This window comes from Lissotriton vulgaris, chromosome 12 (assembly GCF_964263255.1).
Source record: "Lissotriton vulgaris chromosome 12, aLisVul1.2, whole genome shotgun sequence".
Taxonomy (NCBI): Eukaryota; Metazoa; Chordata; class Amphibia; order Caudata; family Salamandridae; genus Lissotriton; species Lissotriton vulgaris.
Genome location: NC_141700.1, coordinates 709,492,857 through 709,517,477, shown reverse-complemented (window position 1 = coordinate 709,517,477; position 24,621 = coordinate 709,492,857). Strand labels below are relative to the sequence as shown.

The 24,621-nt window shown below is 44.9% G+C and overlaps 1 protein-coding gene across 1 annotated transcript in view; it reads right to left on the bottom strand.

Moving 5' to 3' along the window:
* Positions 1 to 10,509: 10,509 nt before the first annotated feature.
* The window catches only part of LOC147678066 (vomeronasal type-2 receptor 116-like), a 53,151-nt gene continuing 39,039 nt past the window's right edge, over positions 10,510 to 24,621 (bottom strand). Inside the window, exon 8 of the mRNA XM_086945616.1 lies at positions 10,510 to 11,429. Within this exon, the coding sequence (XP_086801742.1) occupies positions 10,510 to 11,429 (920 nt within the window). The remainder of the gene's footprint in view (positions 11,430 to 24,621) is intronic.

Here is a 24,621-nt window from a genome sequence, read left to right as displayed (position 1 = left end):
TCAGGCTGAGCTGGATCCGGTTTGCAAGCACTTGACAGCTTTTGTGTCACCCATTGGCACTTTCCAGTTTTGGAGGATGCCCTTCGGGCTGGCTTTGTCAGTCTCAGTTTTCAGCATGTTATGGAGAAGGTTTTGGAGGGTGTCACAGATACGGTTGTCTTCCAAGTTGACATATTGGTGGCTGGAAAGAGCTAGGAGTTCCATGACAAGAATCTTGCAAAGGTGTTGGATAGATTGGAGGGTAAGGCTATTGTGGCCTATTGTGGCTAATAAGATCAAGTGCGTTTTTGGTGTTGAGTCTATTGAATATCTGGGACAACGTATTTCTGGTGATGGTATTGTGTCGAGAGAGGGTTTAATTGAGGCCATTTTTAAAGAACAAGTCTCCTCATTCTTATGTTTGTGTGAATTCTACACAAAATTAATTTCCAACTTTGCCGCCAAGACAATCCACATGAGAGGTCTCCTCAAAAGAAAAACTGAGTTTTTCTGGGATGACTCCTATCAGGAAGAGTTTTCGCAGATTAAAAAAAGAGTTAGAGTCCTGCAACATTCTTACTCCCTTTGATCCTCTCTTTCAATGTACGGTGTCAAGATGCCAGTCTAGTTGGTCTTGGGGGTATGATCTCCCAGGACAAGCACGGTAAAGAGTACACTGTAGGTTTCACCTCCTGAGCTTTATGCCCAAGTAAAAAAATCGACTCGGTTTTGAGCGAGAATTACTGGCTTGTTGCTGGGCTGTTGAGCGTTTCAAATGCTTTTTGTGGAGGAAGGTGTTTACGCTTTTTGCTGATCATAAGCCTCTCATCCCAATCCTTGAGGGTAGGATTGTCAAAGGCCACACTCCCATAATCGCTAGGTTGAGCTCTAAATTGATGCAGTACAATTTTAGGGTGGCGCACATACCTGGAGGGTGAAACACACAAGCTGATTTTCTTTCAAGGTCTCCTCTGCCCTTAGGAAAACATGATCATGACGACAATGCAGAGGAAGAGTGTCTTATTGCTGCAGTTGATGCATATGGTGTGGGTTGTTTCACTGAATGTGACTGGTTTTCTGGAATGGAGTCGGATGTTGTGCTTAAGAGGGTGAAGCATCCTATTGTGTCAGGTTGGCCAAAGGAAAAACATCTAGACAGTGATTTATATCTTTTTGCCAAGGTCACTGATGTGCTTACTTTAGTGGGGGGAGAGTTGATCATGCGGGGGGATAAGTTTGTCCCTCCTGAATCTGTCAGAGGTCGCATCATCGATTATGGTCACGAGGGACATCTTGGTCAGACGAACACTAAAAAAAGGAATTGATGTGTGTATTGGTGGCCCTCCATTGACTTTCAAATCAATGATGTCGTGGAGGGGTGTGTGACATGTTCTACCAGTGATAAGGTTATAAAATTGTTTCGCCTCCAGTACAACAGGTAGAGGCTCCTGATGGTCCTTGGTCGACTTTGTGGGACCTTTCAATGTGCTACCCAATAAATGCAAGTTTGCACTGGTAGTTGCAGACTACTTCAGCAAGTGGTGGAAGGTCCATTTCATGACAGAACCCAACTCTCATGAGGTCATCAAGTTCCTTCAATGTCTGTTTGCCAGGGAAGGTTTTCCCAAGGAGATTGTATCTGACAATGGGGTACAGTTTACATCCAAAGAAATGTCAGATTTTCTGTTCCAGTGCGATATTACCCACCGGCATGTGGCTTTATATCACCCACAGGCCAATGGTTTTATTGAGCTCACCAACCGTATCCTTGTTGAATGTGTTCAGTGGGCTGTATCATTCATAGTATACATTAAGGAGGCTGTCCAGAGTATGTTGTGTGCACATCCCACCACCCCGACTGCTGTCACAGGTTCCAGTACTTTCACTCTACTTAGGGGCAAACAAGCTTCCTTTCACATGTGTCCTGTTTGGATGAAGAAGGGAGGTTTGCTGTCAAGGTGCCGGGAGACACAGGTTGATATTGACACTCACTCAGTACCCACAGTTTTGGACCTGCAAGGAGGCACAAACTTCCACCCACCCAGCATTCACCAAAGTCTCCTGATAAAAACGGTGCATCACTTGTGTGGGTAGGCCTAGTACTTAGGACAATAAACGGCCCAAAACACAACGTGGATACATCACATTTTCCAGTGAAAACTGATTCTTTCTTCGCAATGTGCCTAGTTGTGGATTTTGGACTCTAGCTCTGCTAGCACGTAAGGAAACCTAGCAAACCTATAAACCTTTTTAAAAGTAGACATCCTGGGCAATCCAGGATAAGGTGACTTGTGTGGTTCGTACCAGGTTCTCTTACCCAGAATCCTCTGCAAACCTCAAACTTTGTAAACAAAATACATTTTCCTCACATTTCTGCAATGGAAAGTTCTAGAATCTGTGGCGGACCACTCAATTCTAGCTGCCCAGCATTCCCCAAGGTCTCCCGATAAAAATGGTACCTCAATTGTGTGGGTGGGCCTAGTACAAGCGACAGGAAACAGCCCAATACAAAACGTGGACTCCTTACATTCGTGAAGAGCCGGAGATCACGAATACCAAATAGGTTGACCACTGGGCAGGAACTTTGGACTACGTTTGAATACAAAGCTACCCAATCATGATAATGTTGACATTTGCATTCCCCTCTTATTGGGCGGGCTTTTTCGATACAAGAGGAAGGGTGACAAGTATTGTCCCCACTGATATTGATTTTATTGTCACTGTTGTCACGAAGGTTGCAGCTTTCTGCACCTCCACCATTTATATATAGGTCAAGAAAAATGTTTTGATCAATACCAGGAAGGGAATATTCCCTGGGCCCTGACGAAAGCCCAGGACCACTTTTGGCCACAGAATTTTTGGACTGAAACATGTTGGCAGTCTATTAGGGTCTTAGGACCATAACCTTCAAAGAAGACCCGTTTTAACCATTTTTAATATCCCCTACATCACCACCAATAAAGGCATACCTTGGGGGTGTAGTAGGAATTGTATCCTTAAGTCCCCCTGGTCTACATTTCCTAACAGCTCCCTGAAATACGGTTGAGTCTAAGAGTCAGGGTGAACCCGATGATGAAGCATGACACCAATAGGGTGTGTGAGGGTTAAATATCAAAAGGAATTCCTTTCTTTCCGCTTTGTGTGGTATACACCACCAAAAGGATTTGAGAAGGCTTTTAGGAGCCATACTAGGATTTGGATACATTTCTGTGAGTACAGCTTAACAATGCAACCTACAGGAGGGAATAGCTGACCGCACATTGGGATTTGAAGCCAGTGAGGTGCCACCCCAAGGATGTGTTGTCCTCCTTAGAGTTGTACCTTAAACCCTAGAATGCGCTCAAGAACCCTGCAGACAACACTGACAACACTTTAGCTAGTAGACCCCCCAGCTGCAGGGTTGACTGCAAAGATCTGCGCAGGCTGCCATGTTTAGCAGGAAGCTATGCTAATTGACTCCCCCTCCCTCCTGTTTGGGTTTTTTCCCTCCCTCTATAACACAATGTGACCAGCTGTACAGTAACTGCTGCTATTCGTCTGTGAACAAAATGTATGAAACATCCTATAACAGTGTTGGGTTGTACATTCTATGTTGTTGCTCTTTTGAAAACCTCAATACAACTATTTTTAAAAAGTCCCTCTTTCAGCTCTTTGCCTAAATACGTGCACAAAGGTTTCAGAAAGCAACCAGTGGGCAGAACGAACATTGGGAGTGTAACATAGATTAGATCTAGTCTCATAATATGACCAGAATTTGTACAAGGGAGCACAGGCCATTGATGGCCGGTGCAGGTGAGAGCGTTTTGGTGGGGCAGGTGGGGGAGTCGACAGAAAACAACGAGGGAAAATAAAATTAAATTAAATAAAACCACTTACCTTGCATTCAGCGTATGGTAAGTGGTTTTCTTTTATTTCTTTTATTTCTCCTCATTGTTGTCTGTTGACTCCCCCCTCTTTCCCCCGCCTCACCACTCTTACCTGCACCGGCCATCACAGGCACATAGTGGAAGAGGTAAGACATAGTTCTGGGTGTAATGTGATAGGCCAAAAGTCTCCTCTCCAGCTCTCATCATAAGGTAAAGCATACAAGCACCATAATGGAATAGTGGTTGATTAGTAAACCTTTAATACAATCTGGAGTGGATTTGATTTCCAAGGGCGTTTGAACACGGAAGTTTAGCACAAGTTCCAAACTAGTGTTCGCAATGGCAGCAGGCCTGCAGAAGGTCTTCAAGTAGTATCACCCGATGGCAGGATCACAGGATCGTGACACGCCCAAGCATAGGAACCTGGGCATCTTGTTGTATACCACACTGAACCTTAATTCCCAAGTCTCCCATTAACCAAAAAATGCTTTCGTCAAATACGACTGCTAGGAAGAGTCTTTCACTTTCTATATTTTGCTCATAGAATCAAGGAAGATAATTTCTTTGTGTATGCCAGACTATATTATGAGAAAGCAGTTTAATTGGACAGCCCTAAACCCTCACTCAACCATCACCAAATTATCCAGACCTGCCTAGTCAGCTTATGAGTTTTGAGTTCACCTCTAGTCACCTATGATTATTTAATTGGCTACCTATTAGGAAGAGATTTTCCTTCAAAACTTCTTGCATAATGTTTAAAATATGTATTATGCTTGCCTCCCTCTACACTGGCTACACATTTCGGAAACATCAGCAAGGTCAGTAGACAAAAGCATGCCTTTAGGATACGTGATCCCAAACCTTGGAACTCTATATCAGTCAAAATCTTTGATACATCGGAAATGCTCAAGTTCAGAAAAAGCCCTTAAAACATAGCTTTTGAATCAGTAAACAAACTTTTCCTGTTTAGCTTTGCTGAGCACAGTAGCAGCAATAAACTATACTAGAGTGTGTGTTGAGCTTTATAAATCATATGTAATGAAACACATTTGAGGAAATGAGCAAGGAAAGAAGCTGTAAGCATAACGCTCAACCAATCAAACTGTTTACTACGTATGTAGCATTTTGCACTGCATTTGTAACTAAATGTAAATTAATTAATTGTTCATTGTGGACTGATGCTTTTTTAGGAAAAAAGAGATACAAGTAAAAGAGTGAAATGAAATATGTGGAGTACCGGCTCCTTGGGTGATCAATGGCTTCAAAATAGGCTGAGCACTGCTTTTGGAAAGGGGAGACCACTCGGTCACCCCGAACGTATGGATGGGTGCCCCGATCCCCCGGGAAGCCGTTGCAGGCGGGGGCGTGCCTCGGCCGGTATGCCCAAAGCGGCATGGTCGGAGCACGCCCCCGCTGCCTAAAAAAGGTTGTCCTAAACACCCGTCCGGACGTCCAAGCACCGATGGGCGGGATGGGGTCGCGGCCCCGCCTTCCCGCTGCTGGATAAAAGGCGCGCAAATCCAGGGAAGCGTCCTCTTGTTCCTGCGCTCAGAAGGCTGCACCACTCGTCGCTCGTGAGCCCTCAAGGGAACAAGCTGCACTTTTTGACCCATCCACCAGCCCCTGTTGCAAAATTTGGGGATGAATAAGGTTCTATGTTGCAATTGGATTGTAATAAAACATGTCTTGTGGGAATCGTTGCTTTCATCTTAAGTCAATGACAAGAGTATGTATGTAACTGGATATTTGCTTATAGGCCTTTTTCCCCTTGTAGAAATGTTAAGGAATATATGCAATAAAGAACGTTCAGTGCTATAGGACCTTTTTTCCTTTGTAGCAATGTTAAAGTCGGTTGATATATCAAGCTGTACTACAATAGTAAGCATAGGTTTTCTCCCCCTAGTAGGTAACTAACTGTCGTATTTATTTAGTCTTCGGTCGGGTGGTAAGGTCATGATCGGTGAGCAGTGATTTCAAGGTCCCTAGGGGGGGCGCCACCCAATATGGATGGGAGCGCCCGGGGGGAGGCGGCCATCGGCCCCTCCCACGGGGGGCGGCACCCACTACGGATGGGTCGCCCAGGGGGAGACGGCCATAGGCCCCTCCCAGGGGGAGACGGCTATATGCCCCTCCACAGAATTTCCCGGGGGCCGGATATCCGCTCCGGCGGAAGAGAGTGCGGGGAAAAGGGGGGAGTCCACGCTGTCCTTCTTACGGATACCCCGCACCGGAACTCGGACAACCTTAAGATGGCGTCGAGTGAAAGGGGGCCCCCACGACAAGGGAAGTTTTAGTTGGCTACGAGGGTAAAGTCCTCTGCGCATGCGCCACTCACACGTGAGGGCAGGAATTTGGTGATAGGGACCTGACACCGGTTAAGACCTTGCCATTGGCCCTTAATGTTAGGATGTACAAATTCGTATGCAATGCATTTGTCATGATGTTAGACTCGGCTAGGAAATCTTTGTATTAGAGATTTGTTAAGGTTAGCCTGAATACCTGTCTTCATCAAATGTAATGGAAGTTGAATTTGTACATGATACATGAAACGTTTTAATTTAAAGTTTTAAATTTTGTTTCATATTTTAATAAATACGGCCGGGGGGGTCGTGAGGCCCCCCTGCCTTCCAAAACTTCAAACTGTGTCTGTCTCCTCCCATTGGGATTGGTGGTGAAAGGGGTGGCGGGCATCCCGGCCCATACTCGAGTTCCGTATTTATTTCTGTGCCTTTCATTGAATTAGAGTTTTGAGCATTGTGGACAGAACATCATGGTGCAACAAAAGTCCAGCTTCAACTTCCGGTCAAGCCCAGCCTGCCTCACTCCCTCTGGGTGGACAACATGATGCTGAATTAACAAATAATAAAGCCACCTGGATCAGAAGGATGGCAGTGCAGACCTACACCGGTGAATCCAGTAGCACGTTTGCTTTCTGTTTTGCAGCACGGCACCCGTTCACCACCATGCAAGCACACGGCAGATGATTGGCTTAGAATGACGGTGACAGCTTTGTTTCTTCTGTGCAGTTGCCCATTCGCCCCAACTTGACCCTGTCAATGTTTTTTGCTGTGGAGGAGGCGGTGTTGGCAGGACGTTCTTTTCTAGCGGCTTGAGTGTGAGTCGATTAAGTCCTTTCCTGCCGGTCCCCTTAGCATCCCCCAAACATAATTTGAACCGTCCGAGCCATATGGAATGACAATGACTACTAGTGCAGTTAGTCAACAATTCCTCACCGGCCCGCCAGTCACTCATATTCCATGGGGGGGAGGGCCAGCCTGGGAGTGCAGTGTGTCTGGTCCCAGCAGCAGCATCAGAGAGCACACACTAATATAAGAGCTGACCGACCAGCCTTTGCCCTGAAAATGGATCTGAGTTTAGGAGAGGCATAGAGGGCACAGCCTTCCTGCTTGCCTACCTGTGAGACAATGCCACTAGCAGCTAACAGGCAGACAGAGCTGTCCTTACAGTAGAACAGTCTTGTGAGACAGCCCTGCAACCAGAGCAGAAGTTCAGTCTAAGAGCAGGCTTCCTCAATGGCTAGCACCAACCTCAGCCTGCCTGCTGTCAGCAAAGTACAGGGCAGAACAATCTGCAGATGGGTAAGTGGCCAACAGAGTGAGAAACCGCAAAGGAAAATGGGGTGAAGGGAAGAAGAAGAGTGATTTAGAAACTCCAAATACCACCCCCCCCTTCCACAGACCTAGAATTGTTCAATTCACAGCTCACATTTTTCCCAATTATGGCATTTACAATTGTAAGCATTAACAAAATCATTGTTGTTATTCATCGATCTGATTCTGCTAATAATCATTGGTGAATCAATAGGCCTGGTTTGTTTTAGATGAATGTTTATTTCTTCATGATGTCTGGTTACAGCGAAAACTCCCAGAGAGACACACAAACACTGGTTATTGCTTTCTTTGATCTACTCATGAGAAAGTGTCACACATTTGACAGTAGAATGATGCTCATAGCCAAACAGAAGCCATAGAAATGTCATATAAGTGATCTGAAGACTTGCCTGTTATGAACTGACCATTTCCTGAGAAATCTTATTTGCATTTGTATGTCATAGGCTTTTCTCTTAATTTGCAACAACCTGGGACAGTCAGTTAGGGGATGGAGGAAAAGGAGAACAGCTGTAAACCACCAAGCCCAGGTTACTCCAGTTCATATAAAGACAGGAAACTGACACATTTTCAGGGATGTATGACATTACAACGCATGCTTTTACCACGCATGCTTTTACAACGTAAGTATTACAACCACACCTTTACAACGCATAGTGCTTTGGGGTGCTGGGTAGTGAATAGTTTAATTTACTATTCCAACTCCAGGCCCCGTGGACACTAGGGAAGGTGTTGGATAGTAAATTAAATATATTCCCTATCCTAGAGCGCCCCCCAGCGCAATGCGTTGTAATGGTTTGCGTTGTAATAGTTGCTTCGTAAAGACACTGCATGGTAAAAGTTGTGTTTTAAAGGATGTTTCCCCATTTTCAGGTGTGGAGCCTCAGTCCACTTCACCAATGGAAACTCTTGACCCAAAAGTCCAAACCCCAAAAGGAGATTCAGTTTACAGTTGAAGTTGACGTGTCCTATTTATGGCAAGGCGACAATCACTGGAACCCCACCAGGTAAGCAGAGGCGTAAAAGTACAACAAGCAGTCTTCTACCAGGGCCAGAAGCTAAATCCTTTACCAACCCAGCATTCTTGTTGGCTACCCACCAATAGGAAATAGGACTACAACTAAAGTTTTGGTACAAAGATACATTTTCTGGGGCAGAAGTTCAGATTATAGAATCCATCCATGTGACCAGAACTTGCGTAGATGCCCCTGTCATAGTGGAGGCTCTGGTGAGGAGAGGTGCAATGTTCTATATATCCTTTGAAATGGGTCTTAGAAGATTCTTCTCTTCTGAAAGTAAATCTAAAGTAATCATTTTGTGGGCGTTTTTTCTGTGTTGATCTGAACCACTGCTATTGTTTGTGCATATGCTAATTTTGCCTTGATGTCTGTACTATGCCCATCATAAGTATAATGCACTGGTCAGAAGGCATCACAAAACAACATGGATATTTTATAAGCTCTTGAAGTAGGTCTGAGATTCTTCAAAAACTTCCAAACCTGTGATATGATCAACTGGTTTTTCAAAAATCGTGTTCCTTTTGATTGTATATTATGTTGTCCGAGAATGAATATGTCAGAATATTGCCTGAGCAAGAACTGCTTAGAGAGACCTCTACTGTACATCACAGTTTAAATCAGTCTGGAAAAATAACAAAAGAACATGTGATCTGAAACTATATGAAGTAGGTTAAACTCAATACACATTTCAAAATAACATTTGTAACTTTAAAACATAGGTTTAGAGGAGAGTGGTTTATCATTCATCTAATTATTCAATCATTGTTTGCATATAATTGATTATTTTAGTCTATTCATAGTACTTCATGTCCATGAGTGTTACATATTTTTTTTTCAAAATCCAAGGTCCCCAGAAGGCAAGGCTCCTGCCACCCTCAGAGTTTGTTTAGGGGTAGGAATGTACTAAATGGGCAGGCAGTGGTTTCCCCACATTCAATTTGTGTTTAGATAAAGACTGGGTCATAACAGAGGTCCTGCACCTCCTAAGGTGCAGCCTCTTTCTCGTTAAATGGGACCTCCCTCAGCCCAGGGCCCATGAACACCTGGGCTGTACATGGGACTATCAGGGGCAACTAACTGCATTCTACATGTTGGACCCATAATTTTGCTTTTCTTCACTGGAAAAAAGCAAAATTTTTGTATAAGAAATTCTAGGGGCGATTTTCCAAAACTTCACGCAGCGCATCCCCAAGCGAGTCTGTGCTGCGTCGTGCGACAGGGAGGGAGCAGTACAGCACCAAATCTTCAGAGATATGGCTCCCCTTTCCCTTGCGCCTGCGTTGATTACAGCTGCGGTGCGCCACTCACACACCTTAGCGCCATAGGGTTAGGGTGTGTGCATTAGTCCAGCATAGGTTTTGTGTACAAAATACGATATACATACACAATGCGAAGTTTTTCCCACTTTGAATGCATGCTGCACAGTGAAGCACGCATGCAAAGTCGGTAAAAGGAAGGAGAAATGAAAGCATTTTTCCTTCCTTGTGCCTACTTGAAAAGGGCGCAGTTTTCTCACGCTAAACTCAATCTATGTTATTTAGTTAATTGGGTTTAGCATGATAAACATTGGGTGGTTGCATGGGAACACCCATGCTCCACCCTTGGTATGCGCCCATGGCACAAATTAACGTGAACAAGTGCTATGCTCTGCTTTGCATTACTTTTCCATTATTTCCAGCACTAAACAAGTTTAACGCTGGGAAGTAAATTGGGAAAAAAAGATTTTGCGCCAAATTGCATCACTTTTGTGAAGCAAATACAGCACAAAATCTTAGTAAATATCCCCTTCTATTTTCCACATTTAAAGATGCAAAATAGAACCAGCTTTTAGTGCATAAAAGTTGGGTCTATTTTGTGCCTTTATATTTTGAAAAAGTGGGAGTAATGGGATTTCTGCATTGTATTCTTCATGTAATTCTGAATTCATTATAATTTCATTATTACTAGTTGGTTAAAGCAATTATCAGAATGGGACCTACAATCTCCTCATGAGGGTTGTCCATTTTATTTATGGGTTCAGTTGGCTGATGTCAGTGACTGAAGCTTCCCCTTCAAATAATTTCTGCTGTTCAGGTCAGGCCGGATGACAATGATGTAACACTTGGGAAGAAATATGCAAACTACAATCCCCATTGAGGATGAGATGATAGCGAAGACCTCCACAGCAACCATGTACTTCCCTTTGGTGTTCTGATAGGATGGAAGGAACAGTGTCCAGACGGTTAAGAAGGTCACCATGCTGAACGTGATGAGCTGAGCCTCATTGAAGCTGTCGGGCAACTTTCTCGCTTTAAATGCAACAAGAAAACTGGCGAGGGCCAGAAGCGCCATGTACCCCAGGACACACCAGAAGGCTGTGGGAGAGCCTTCGTTACATTCAATCACAACCTTCCCAGTCTGGGACTTCATATTCTGTTCAGCATAGGGATGGGATGAGGACAACCAGACTGTGCAGATCAGTGTTTGAATAAGTGTGCAAACAAAGACTATCATAGTTGGTATCTTTGCGCCAAGTCCACTTCTCAAGGGCGTGTTGGGGTGGGTGGCTTGGAACGCCATCAGCACAAGGACAGTTTTGGCCAGCAAGCATGAAATGCACATGACAAAGAGGATGCTGAATGTGACCTGGCGAAGCATGCAGGTGATGTCAGTAGGGCGTCCTAAGAAGAGCAACGTGCTTAGAAGGCAGAGTGACAAGCTAATTAGAAGAAGGTAGCTCAGACTCAGATTGTTTGCCTTAACTATTGGGGTTTCTCTGTGCTTGAAAAAGATGACAAATATTGTAATGATAACCATGGTACTGGTTGTGGCCACTGAAAGCAAGATGAAACCCAGGGGCTCTTGGAAGGAGAGGAACTCCACATATTTCAGGATGCAGCGATCCCGTTTCTCGCTGGACCACTGGTCATCTGGGCATTTCAGGCAGTCAGGTGAATCTAGAACAAAATAAAGATATCCATGTGACAAGATCAGACACACCACCTTGATTTATTTGCCAGGGGTATGAATGGAAACATTTTACAGTCATCCTTCCGTCTTGTTGCAGTAAAATTTTTGTCAAGGTCTGATTCTGATGATCTGAGTGAGCAAGGCATGGAAAACAGTCAATATCTTTTACATAAATGGCAATTGTGTAAAACAGGCTTTCACAAAGAGTAGCTGGTGAGCTACTGGTAGCTCTTCAGGTCCCTGTAGGTAGCTCTCCAGTGTGTAACTCAACCCACTTAATTTAAATCTTTGGCATTTTTCAATTAATATAGGCATACCATGATTGAAAAATATAAATCACAGATTATGTTTGACAAAACAAGGTTGATTTTCCAAATTATATTTAAAGCTAATATATGGATGACAAATTATGTGATATTGAGTACTTATTACTCACATTATTACCTTGGTGCCATGGGCATTGCACCTACGGCTGTTCTGCATTAGCTACTTAGCGTCATTTCAGATTGATAAAGCCCTTTCTACATTACTACTAATTACTAATCTTTTCTGATGCACTGAAGTGGTTATTGCTGGCAATCTTGATTGGGCAAGCCACAGTATCTACATTGAGCTAGATGCAGGTGGGACCCACCAGCACACATTTTTGGGGACCAGCAGTTATTTCCCCTCAATCGATTTTGAGAGAGAAAATCCCATCAGGGGAAAATAAGGAGAAGGAGAAAGATGGAATTGATGACTGATCTGATTCCCTCCCTAGATGTTGTTGTCAGCGATGCCCCAAAATTGGGGCAATCATCCATAACTTCCCTTCTCCATGCTGACAATGTAGTTCTTTAGAGCCAAACAGTCAGGGGTTTACAAAGGCTGCTTGATATTTATCCATACATAGTACGACAAATGGTATGATGGTAAACTTTGAGAAGACCAATGTCATGATTTTTGGTCAAAAAAAGAACCCGGAATATGGTACTTCAATAAACATTGTTTATCTACTGCTTCTAGGTACAAGTACCTTGGATGCTGGCTGGATGACAAGGGCAGTCACTTAACCCATGAACACTCTCTTAAATCAAAACTTGCATCATTATTCTCTGCATTTCAATCTATTTTTAAGCACACCAAGAATCCCACCCTAGAACCTCTGCTGAAAATAGTGAAAGCCAAATAAATCCCTATGTTGGCATACGGTTCCGAAGCTTTCCCCAGGAAACTGGGCTCTTTTCTGAATACGTCTTAGAGTCAAGTGTTCAGAACTTCATTTAAACTTCCGAATCACTCTGAAGCAGCTTAAATTAGATTGTAATTCACATTATGCGATCACATCCTGTCTCAAAAAGCTAGCATCTTCCACTACCTACACTACTCGCGCTGCGAATAAAGAGACTCTGAAAATTTTAATTTGGACGGAAATAACCTTAACAAACCACATAGTCATTCAAAATTCATGGACTGACACTTTGCACAAAGCATTGGCCCTTAATAAAGTCACAACACTGTTGAATCAAAACCTCCCACAATAGACTTTTTAAAAAGCTCTAAACCATCTCACTCAAATTGTATCATTTGCACAAGACCGTTAGACTATTAAGACCCAAGATCTCATACTAAAAAGTTATAACGAAAAAAAGGTAAAAAAATATCTTACAGATACTTTTGTGGTGACCTACAAAATTAAGCACTGCCTTATAAGAATGGGAAACTTTACATCATATCATCTTGCACCACCATGGTCAACGCTTTCTGTCTCAGCCGGATGTCGGCCCTGTGGTAAAACCCAGGAGAATATATTTCACCTTCTCTGCATCTGCCCAGCCCTAATTGAAGATCGTAGGAAACTTCTTCGTCAAACATGGATTAGACAAGGCTCACAAACAATTCAGGCAGCAGTAGACTTCTCGCTCAGCGATGCAAATTCTCAAGCTATTTGCTTTTTAGTCAAATTTGTAAATAAAACTGGCACACTCACTGCTAAGAACTGCTACCCTGCCAATCATTGGTTGAATATATTCTGTATCCCCAATTGTTTTAGTCTTTACGACCAGTTGCACTTGTATGATATTGATATTCAAAAACTATGAATGTAAACAGGAAATTGATATCCTATACAGAGCTTGCATACAAATTTTGCTCCATGCTAAAAGCACTTTCTTATTGATGCACAGTCACTTTTCGCTTTGTTATAATGAGTGCAATAGCAGTGCTAGTGGTTTTATTTAGTAGTGTATCACTATTAGTCCTTTTACAAGGTATTGTCACTTTTGGATACTGTTGTCCAAAATTATTGTGATATCGACTTATAACAATATTGAAAAAATCTTATCAAATAATGTATTTTTGATGGTATGCTCTTGGACTATATTTAACTGTGCTGTTTTATATGTTCTATTCATTTACAATGGCTTTAATTAGTCAAGCAGAGTAAAATAAACTTACAACTTGAGAACGATGGATCACCAGGTGATGTATTGAAAAGAAAGGAGGTGGAATCAACACTACACAGCCTTAGTACTCGGCATCCCAACCTTTGATAGCTCCAGCCATGGGCTTCTGAGAAATTGTTGGTTTCCCACACTTATTCTTTTACAAATTAAGCACTGGTGTTGTAGAATATTTTTGTGTTCATAGTTTTGTGCATCATTTACAGTTTGCAGAATGTATTTCCGCACTCAGTTTCACACACACATACTTAGTGCTGTTGCTTTTGAAAACAAGCATTTGCAATGCAATAGGTCTCGCATTAGGAAAGTTTGAGCTATTGGTATTGTAAATGACACATTTTTTATTTATGTGTTGCTTTTGAAAATAGCTACATTAATAGCTTTGTCATTTACAATGCCAATACTTTTAACTTTCACAAATGTGACACCTATAGCATTTGTAATGCAATATGTGTTGTATTTACGTGACTTAGATGTATTGATATTGCAAATAACAATTGCTTTGAATGTTTTTAATAATTAATACTTAAATAAAAGTTATTGTAATTTATAATGGCAATAGGTTGAATTTTTGTAAATAACTTTTGTGAAGATTATGTTCAGTGTATTTTATTGTGACAAAAATCCAAGAACAGAAGTGAAATATTAACCTTTTTTTGTGACATTTGTAATAAAGCTTGAAACACTGAGAGAACATATTTGAACCAGTTGTTGTTGAATGGTTGCACAGATTGATGTTGTGGTGGTGCTGAGTGATGTTGTGGTTGCAACAAGTGATGCTGTGGTAGCGCATAGTGATGTTCTGGTGCCCCTGAGTGATGCTGTGGTGGTGCTGAGTGATGCTGTGGTGATACGATAGATAGAGTGTAATTATGTGGTGTGTAACTATGTGGCACTGAGTGGTATTTGGAGTGTATGTTGCATTGAGTGCAGTGTAATTTTGTGGCGAGTAATTATGTGGCACTGAGTGGTATTTGGAGTATATGTTCCGTTGAGCGCAGTGTAAATATGTAGCATATAATTATATAATCGAGAATTGTCTGGAGTGTATGTTGTATTCAGTAGAGTGTAATTATGTGGTGTATAATTATGTGGCACTGAGTGGTATTGTTTGGAGTGTATGTTGCATTGAGTGCAGTATAATTATGTGGCGTGTAATTATGGGGCACTGAGTGGTATTTGGAGTGTATGTTGCATTGAGTGCAGTGTAATTATGTGGTGGGTAATTATGTGGCAGGTAATTATGTGGCAGGTAATTATGTGGCAGTGAGTGGTATTTGGAATGTATGTTGTATTCAGTAGAGTAATTATGTGGTGTGTAATTATGTGGCATTGAGTGGTATTGTTTGCAGTGTATGTTGCATTGAGTGCAGTGTAATTATGTAGCATATGATTTTGCGGAACTGAGTGGTACTGTGTGGAGTGTGTGTTGCATTCAGTAGAGTGTAATTATGTAGCACTGAGTTGTATTTGGAGTGTATGTTGCATTGAGTGCAGTGTAATTATGTGGCGTGTAACTATGTGGCACTGAGTGGTATTTGGAGTGTATGTTGCATGGAGTGCAGTGTAATTATGTGGCAGGTAATTATGTGGCACCAAGTGGTATTTGGAGTGTATGTTGCATTGAGTGCAGTGTAATTATGTGGAGTGTAATTATGTGCACTGAGTGGTATTTGGAGTTTATGTTGCATTGTGCGCAGTGTAATTATGTAGCATATAATTATGTGGCACTGAGTGGTATTGTGTGGAGTGTATGTTGTGATCAGTAGAGTGTAATTGTGTGTGAGGGTGCAGAGTGTCTGAGAGTGCAGAGTGTGTGAGGGTGCAGAGTGTGTGAGGGTGCGGAGTGTGTGAGGGTGCAGAGAGTGTGAGGGTGCAGAGAGTGGGAGGGTGCGGAGAGTGGGAGGGTGCGGAGAGTGGGAGGGTTGCAGTGTATGAGGGTGCGGATTGTGTGATGGTGGGGAGTGTGTGAAGAGGGACCTGTTTTGAGGGCACTGGAGAGGAAGAGCAGCAGTAGGAGCTGTAGTGAGGGCACTGGAGAGGAAGAGCAGCAGTAGGAGGTGTAGTGAGGGCACTGGAGAGGGAGAGCAGCAGTAGGAGCTATAGTGAGGGCACTGGAGTGGAAGAGCAGCAGTAGGAGCTGTAGTGAGGGCACTGGAGAGGAAGAGCAATAGTAGGTGTTTCTAGTGGAGATAGTACAGAGGAAGAGGAGAACAGGACTTTGTACTAAGAGTACATTGTTAAGGGAGGGTAACAAGGAGGGCGAGTTTCCAGCAAGGCCGGACTGTTATTTTACCGGAAGCTTGTATGGTGTTGGCTGTTTATGAAGCTAGTGGGGGAGGGGGGGCGATTTTATTACTAGGAGCCGGGCTGGCCACATTTCCAGCTTGTTATTCTTCCTCGGTGTAGTGTTGTGTGGCATATTAGTATCCCTAGGATAGACCGTCCTAGCCATTCAACAACACGGCATGGCCATGTGTGCCTACAAGCCGTTGTTCATGCCTCGAAGACATTGTACAGCTGAATTGATTAAAACGCACTGGTGCAGCATAGCAATGGGCCCGATTCACGGAACTAACTTGAGACAAAATCCTAAACTTACTACTTTTGGTATTCACAGAAGTTAGGATTTTGTCTTAAGTTTGTCTTAAGACATACTTAAGACAGACTTAAGTTAGGATTTTGTCTTAAGTCTGACTTAAGTCTATCTTAAGACAAACTTAAGACAAAATCCTAACTTCTGTGAATACCAACAGTAGTAAGTTTAGGATTTTGTCTTAAATTAGTTCTGTGAATCGGGCCTACAGTGTTTACATAGACACATTCGCACGCATTTTCAAACACACACACCTACAGAGACACATGCAGACCCACAACACACGCACACATACAGACACACAACACACACATACAGATACACAACGCACAAATACAGACACAGTACACATTCAGACACACAGAGACATACAGCACACAGACACTCATGTGTGCAAGTGAATCAGGACCCGAGAGCTGTGCACGCCCGGCAGTGCCCGTGTGTGATTTGGCTGGCGCTGGCTCCACTGCATAGCGCTACAAAACAGCGTGAACGGGCAGAAATTACAGAAAACCGTGTGTAAAAATAATCACACATGAGTCAATAACACGAAGGGCAGCATGCCTGGAATAGAGACACAAGTCCAGCTGATGGTGGGGATAGAAGGGTGCGGCTTGGGCGGGGCTTCAAGTCCCTACCTGAACACAGTATGCCTCGCAGGGCAGCGCATAAGCTGCCCAGGCTCGACCTAAAAAGTAGACCTGAACCAAAGCATATTTAAATGAGCCAGAGCGGGGAATTAATATGCAATGGCTCATTTTTTTCAGTTATTTTGGGTCCCATATTTTGCATGTTCCAGTGCTCAAATTAAAGACAACTTCTGTCCTCGTTACATTATATTAAGCATAGAGTCTCTCAAAAAGTCTCTGTACACTGCAACTCCAAAATAAATCAGGGTTCTGTCCCCCCCCCCCCCAAATCAACAATCAATGGGACGCCATTACACACACAAAAGTTATTTAAAGACCACGCAGACAGACAGTGAATTTCCTGACTCCTTCGGACATTATTCCCCTTTGTTTGCTCTCCAGTTTTACTCTTGTTTCTCAGCCCAATCGGAATGGGTTATATAGGGCTCTGCATACCACGTACCATGTGAGATGCTGGACGTGGTTGGTTTTTAGCAAATAGCTACTCATTTCATTCTGGGACCTGTAGTTTCTTGTTTAACCTGGCAAGTACTTAAAATCCACAACCCGTAAAGTGCTGTTGCACTACTCCGTAGCTATGGAGTTGTTATGATAAACCCCCAACAGTGATATTCTCTAAGATTCGAAATTGAGCTGGATAAGGTGGGTCCCTCCTTTATTTGAGGTAGGTACCGGGTTCCTTAGTAGATGTGTGAACGCTTCCAACACCACCACTGCTTACAAAAAGTCACTAACAACCTTAATTAACACGTACGCCCCTCTTCACTTTTTTGAACAAATATAAAAAAAAACAACGTGTGACGCCCAGCGTGAAATGAGAAGGGCATATGCTGGGAGTTTACCATTCCCTCCTTAAAGAGGTACAGTATGTACCTGCTTTTCACAGACAGACTGCCCTACAACCAGATCCACCCCTCCCCTCCCACTGCCGGGAAATTTCTGCCCACCTTAATTTCGCAACAAAAACAAAAAAGCATCGCTTTACCTGTCGGACGGTCCTTGCAGCCTCCCTGTGTGCGGCGAGGGTGTATGACAGAACCCTCTGCCTCAATGAGAGTGGCGTTACTCGGCAATGGGCTGGCACGGCATCGGGGGTCGGTGGTTCTGTCGGGGAAACCTCGTTCACCGGATTTGCCTGAGCACTGTTGGAGGCTCACTCGACTTTGCTGCCTGTCACCGTAGGATTTTCCTGGAAGAACCGACAACTTGCGGACCCGCTGTGCGGGTCCCGCTGCGCCTGAAGAGACCATGTGGGGCACTGGGAGAGGTGCTCTACATTCTCGAACTACTTTGTCCACCGGCAGGGCTGCGAGCAGCCTAGCAGGGACTCCATTGTTCAGGAGTCCCTGCGTGCTACACCTGTGGCCGCTCTCCCTGCCGGCTACGCCCCCTGTCTGCTGGTGAAAAGTGCTTCGTTTCCTCTACCCAGCGGGAAACCTCGTTCACCGGATTTGCCTGAGCACTGTTGGAGGCTCACTCGACTTTGCTGCCTGTCACCGTAGGATTTTCCTGGAAGAACCGACAACTTACCGGACCCCCTGCGCGGGTCCCGCTGCGCCTGAAGAGACCCTGTGGGGCGCTGGGAGAGATGCTCTACATTCTCGAACTACTTTGTCCACCGGCAGGGCTGCGAGCAGCCTAGCAGGGACTCCATTGTCCAGGAGTCCCTGTGTGCTGCACCTGTGGCCGCTCTCCCTGCCTGTCTGCTGGTGAAAAGTGCTTTGTTTCCTCTACCCAGCGGGAAACCTCGTTCACTGGATTTGCCTGAGCACTGTTGGAGGCTCACTCGACTTTGCTGCCTGTCACCGTAGGATTTTCCTGGAAGAACCAACAATTTGCCGTACCCGCTGCGCGGGTCCCGCTGCGCCTGAAGACACCCTGTGGGGCGCTGGGAGAGGTGCTCTACATTCTCGAACTACTTTGTCCACCGACAGGGCTGCGAGCAGCCTAGCAGGGACTCCATTGTCAGGAGTCCCTGCGTGCTACACCTGTGGCCGCTCTCCCTGCCGGCTACGTCCCCTGCCCTGTACTAGCCCTATTTTACAGGGCGGAGTAACCGCTGCGCGGTAGCGTGCGGGAGCTACCGGGGCGAAGACCGGGCAAAGAGCGGGCCGTTTGAGGCCGTTCGAGTACGGCAGAGTCCGGCCCAGGCCCACCCCCCCTGGCCGATTTGATGTAACTAAGGTAGGCGGTCTACCTTATTTTATAATCTCTTGATACTTGGCACTGTGGGGACGGACATAAGTAACATTAACTGACAGTGTGGTCTTGTATTTAACCTACATCCCACCATGCCCTTAAGGTCAGGTAAAGAACGCACTGTCCAAATCCAAACCACCAAGGGAGTCGTATCAGGCCCACTAGACGCTTTCATCACACGGGCCACGGGGATATTGGAGAAGGAAATTGCGATGGTGGAAAAAAGACTCTCGCTTGACCTTATTAGCGGAAAGCGCTCATCGCTGGGCGGACTTGCTACCACCACCAGCCCCGTAGCACATGCTGCTTTCAATTGTGTGCAATCTATTACCACGCATGCTATTGTTCATCTAGATAGCGTGGGGGAGAGCCCAACAGTTCGCATTTTGGAGGAAGATGCGTACAGCCTAGATGATTCACAAGCTAGCATGGGGGATGATTAACAGGCTAGTGTAGGACCCGAACCTAGTCAGATATCTGGTTATTTACCCCTTAATGCTTCTAACACCGTTGTTGCCACAGATCCCCCAAGTTCAGACATCACTTCTAGAAAGAGAAAACAAGATTCAAGTCTCTTGGGGGGGAGAGAATGCAAGATTCCAAAAACAAAAGATACATCAGACAATGGGAGCCAGGGCTCTGGGCATCCTTTAGACACCCAAATTCCTTCTGTATTTCCTAATGTGTTGTGCCCCTCCCTTACCACCTTGGGCTCCTCGAACCCCTGTCCAATGTGCCTTAACAGTGATGAAATCTTGTTAGTAAAAATGGAGGCCATGTTTAAAACCCTATTACTACCCGTCCTGGAACAGACCAGGTTAATGACCTCAAAAATAGACATCATGGAGGCTGCAGTGAACTCAAACCAGGCCATGTTACAAAAATTAACCGGCCCCAGTTCTATAGGAGTTATCAAAACACAAATAGCCCCGAAGACCTCAAGCACAAATAATATTTCTACTGGCAACCCTGTCCATAACAAAACACCAGGGGTAGATACCAATATGCCCATAGGGGGGGAAAGCCAAAAACTACATCTTCTAAGTCATCTGCGAGTACCCTAACACAGGCATCTAAGACGAAGGTCACTGAAAAACACAATTTTTGTAGTCCTCAAAGCACTAGGCCACCCCCACAAGTAAAACCTAATCCTGCCCCCCGTCTTCCACCACAAGGAGATATAGCTAGCCAGCGCAGTAACACCAACCAAAGGGTGGAGAGGCATAGAAGGTTTACCACCCCACGCGCTGATCTACCTGCGGAGGCAACACGCTATACAATAGTATTAACAGGTGTTGCTCCATTAAACCTGGTAGTAAGGAGTCGTATGGGGACCTTCGCAACAAAGTGATCTTCTGGTTAAATAAAAACCGACCTTTACCCCCCTCCTCACCCACTGAAATACTATTTGTAAGGAGAGTGGATTGGGTGGGCCATGGTACCAAGGATCTGGAGGGAGATTGCATTCTAATCTCTTTTAAGGACCCATGGGTGGTAGATACCATTCGAAGAGAAGCTAGGTTCGCTAGACAGGGGGACGTCCAAACACTGGGCCTATCGTATTTCTATCCCCACAGGCAAAGTCCCATCCAATCATATTCCAACTTTGGTCAACCCCTAGCTAGAAGATACCCCTCGGAAATAACACCCCTTGCCCAGCAACGTCCATTCCTTTCCAACCACTTTGGTCCCCTTTCCGACCTTGAGGCCATAGATTGACATCATATAACACCCTGTTTGACTCCCCCTGCTGAAGTAGTTGATCACAAGCCGACGAGGTGGAATAGGGAGACCCCACATTCAATTGATAATCTAGATGCAGTTATGGGAGGCTTAGTCACAAGGGAGACTACTTTACCAGCACCCAAAGACGATTCAGAGGTCATAATGAGTGGGGATTCTATGGATAACCTTAGGCTCATGGAGAACAGGAGGGTTAGAGGGAGCAACCAGGCACTTCCTGCAGTTTCAGCCCTGCCACCCCCCCCTGCGGCCTCTGTTCTTGATAATCTGAAAATACTATCCTGGAACATCGCAGGAATTAAGGCCCGTATGCTCTCTGAAGATTGGTTGGAGTTTGTGGATAAATTTGACATCATCCTACTCCAAGAAACTTGGGCACCTGAACCAGTCTTCAAGTTGGGCTATATTAATTTCTTCAAACCTGCGATCAGAAGGGGCAAAGGGCGTGCTTCAGGTGGCTTATTGATATGGGTAAAGCAGTCATTGGGACTTCATCCCATAGAGCTACCTGTTCAGAGCCCGGATCTCCTCATAATTAAGTTGAGCAAGGCAAGCCACCGGGATCTGATTATGTTCAACATATACGCCAGAGGCATGCCTGGTGGCCGCAGTCCCCCGTTGTTGAATGTTTTAGACTATAAGCTTGTCGAAATGGGTAGTGAGAATGTTACCTTCCTAGCAGGAGACTTAAATTGTACCATTGAGCCATTGTATGATATAGGGGACAGCTGGGGTTCGGCTGAGGACGCCGCTTGGGACATTCCTGATTTGATGGTCGATAAAACTGTCAAAGCGACCGAGGCGGCAGTGAACTGGATGGCTCTTTGCCTAAACAGGGGACTCCGGGCTTGTAATGGCCGAACAAGATCAGATAAAGGAGCCAACTGTACCTTTGACAACGGTTTAAGGCGGACCCGTATTGATTATGTTCTGTTAAAACTGGAATATTGGCCCCTATTAGTGGGCATAGAAGTAACACCGCGCCCAGAAAGTGACCATAACCCCTTGTTGCTCCTACTGAAACTGCCAGGTATAATGAGTCTGGTGGAGCCTATTACTTCACAGACAGGGGATGTTTTGATAACTAACGATAGGAGGAGGCTGAAATGGTCCAGGGTCGTGGAGGACGAAACCTTATGGGTCAATGTTAATACAGTGGTTAAAAATGTGTATAATGAAATGTTAAAAATTGATCTGTTGGGGGTAGTCCGGAATTGGCAAATAATGTTATTAATCTCCACATTAGCTGTTTCGACCATTTAAAGTCCCTACTCTCTCTCCCTTGTCGGAGTGCTCCCACCAAAGCCAACTCCCACCACCAGAAATGGTATAACAAAAAATGTAGGGAGGCTCATACAGATCTTATTAAAACTATCAAATCTCGTGATATGGGCGCAGTTAAAGCAGCTAGGTTACGCTACAGAAAAACTCAGTGGGAAGCAAAACGGGAGTGGGAGGACAGGTTCTGGTCGGATCTTTTGGATGCCTCCACCTCGAACAATCCGAAAAAGTTCTGGGATTTAGTTAAGTGGGGGAAGGATCCTGACTCGTGCACCCCGGCAAATCACGTACCTCCAGAAGAGTGGGTAACCTTTTATTCTGCCCAATTCAGCGGTGAAAATCCCAAACCCTTACCAATCTTGGGAAAGGCAACCCCGTTAAACACTTATGGGGAGAAACTCATTTTTACAGAATCCGAGGTTGAGCTTGCTCTTGGCTTAACCCTGCGAGGGAAAGCTCCCGGTATGGATCTTATCCCAGCGGATTTGTTTAAATCAAACCCCGCCTTGTGGCTTCCCTATATAACCATGATTGCCAACTCATTAGCTAAAGGAGCCAGTATTCCAAAATCATGGAAGGGAGCCGAGATAATACCAATATTTAAAAAAGGCGACAGGTCCATTCCAGGGAACTACCGCCCGATCAGTCTCATTGACTCCATACAAAAAATCTCCGCACGTATGGTCTTGGGACGGGTTCAGGGCTGGATTGAATACGAGGACATATTATCTCCCATGCAGGGGGGCTTCAGATCGGGTATAAGCACCATCGACCAGGTGTTCAGACTTTGTCTGATCTACTGGAAAGTGGTCTTGCTCGGTGGTGGTACCATCTTCGCAGCATTCATTGATCTGAAGTCCGCCTTCGATATTGTGCCAAGGGACAAATTGTGGGGAGTCATGAAAAACTTGGGTTTACCATCAGAACTACTTGACCTCATAATTAAATTCCATGAGGATAATTATGCGAGGATGAGGTGGGGAGGCCAGGGACAAGTGACGGAAGCATTTCCCGTAACTAGAGGTGTCCGTCAGGGGTGTGTCCTGGCACCAACACTCTTCCTCCTGTTCATTGATCAAGTGGTGAAATTTTTTTCGGATACCCCCACTGATGCCCCAATGCTGGCCGGGACAAGATTCCCATTGCTCATCTTCGCCGATGACACCTTACTCCTCTCCAGAACACGCAGCGGTCTACAGCGGGCGCTGGACCGCTTTGAGGAGTTCTGTGCCATTAACAATCTTGCGGTGAACGTGGACAAAACAAAGTTTATGGTTTTTTCGAGAAACCATTCTGTCCGGAGCTCCGTGAGCTTGAGTGGAGTCAACCTTGAGCAAGTTGAGACCATGACTTACCTGGGGGTCACCCTAGACAGCCGCTTGAGATGGAAAGATCAAGTTGGCGTACAACATCTCAAGTTAGCACGGCTAACTGGCTGTCTATTAAAGGAACAAAAGAGATCCATCACTAAGCGGGTCACCCCAGCTCTCAAGATCTATGACGCCAAAATCAGCACTGCAATCTTATATGGCGCAGATCTCTGGGGCTACATGGACCTCTTAAATCTCTTTAAAACCCAATGCAAGTTCCTACGGAACCTGGTAGGTCTACCACAGTCGTCTCCATCTATTCCCCTCTGCTTGGATCTGGGGTGCCTCCCAATTAATGAGATGGCCAGATTCAGATTGGTGGCCCTGTGGAGGCGAATATGGACCTCCCCTGACCTGTCCTTATTTGCGAAAGAACTAGCAGAAGTCAGGTCAATTGGTGGCTCTGGAAAAATCCCATGGCTCCAAGCGGTAAAAAACATCCTGGTGGATATGGGTTTAGAACAACTCTGGATAGCTCCCTCCACTAATGCCTTCCACTCCAAACAAGAGTTTAAAGGATTGTATTGGGCGTCTCTTCGTCTAAACCGAGTTTCGATTTCCAGTCTTTCCAGTCTCACGGGCAGGTTCCTTACTTTTAAGTTAGACCTGTCCCATGAGCCCTACTGGGATGTCATTAATAAACCGCTGGACAAGAAACTCTACCACCAGTTTAGGGTAGGTGCTTTGCCATTGAACACCTTTGTTAATAAATGGTCCACTGGTGTCTCAGATCTCTGTAAAGGCTGCTCGGGGCAGAAGGAATCAGAGGGCCACTTTCTTTTTGCCTGCCCTAGCTACTTGGCGCCGCGAAACAAATGGTTAAAACCACTGTTTCAGCGTTTACCAATTAGAAAATCTGCAGAGGCCATTTGGGCGCTAAAGACTATCACCTCTGAGGT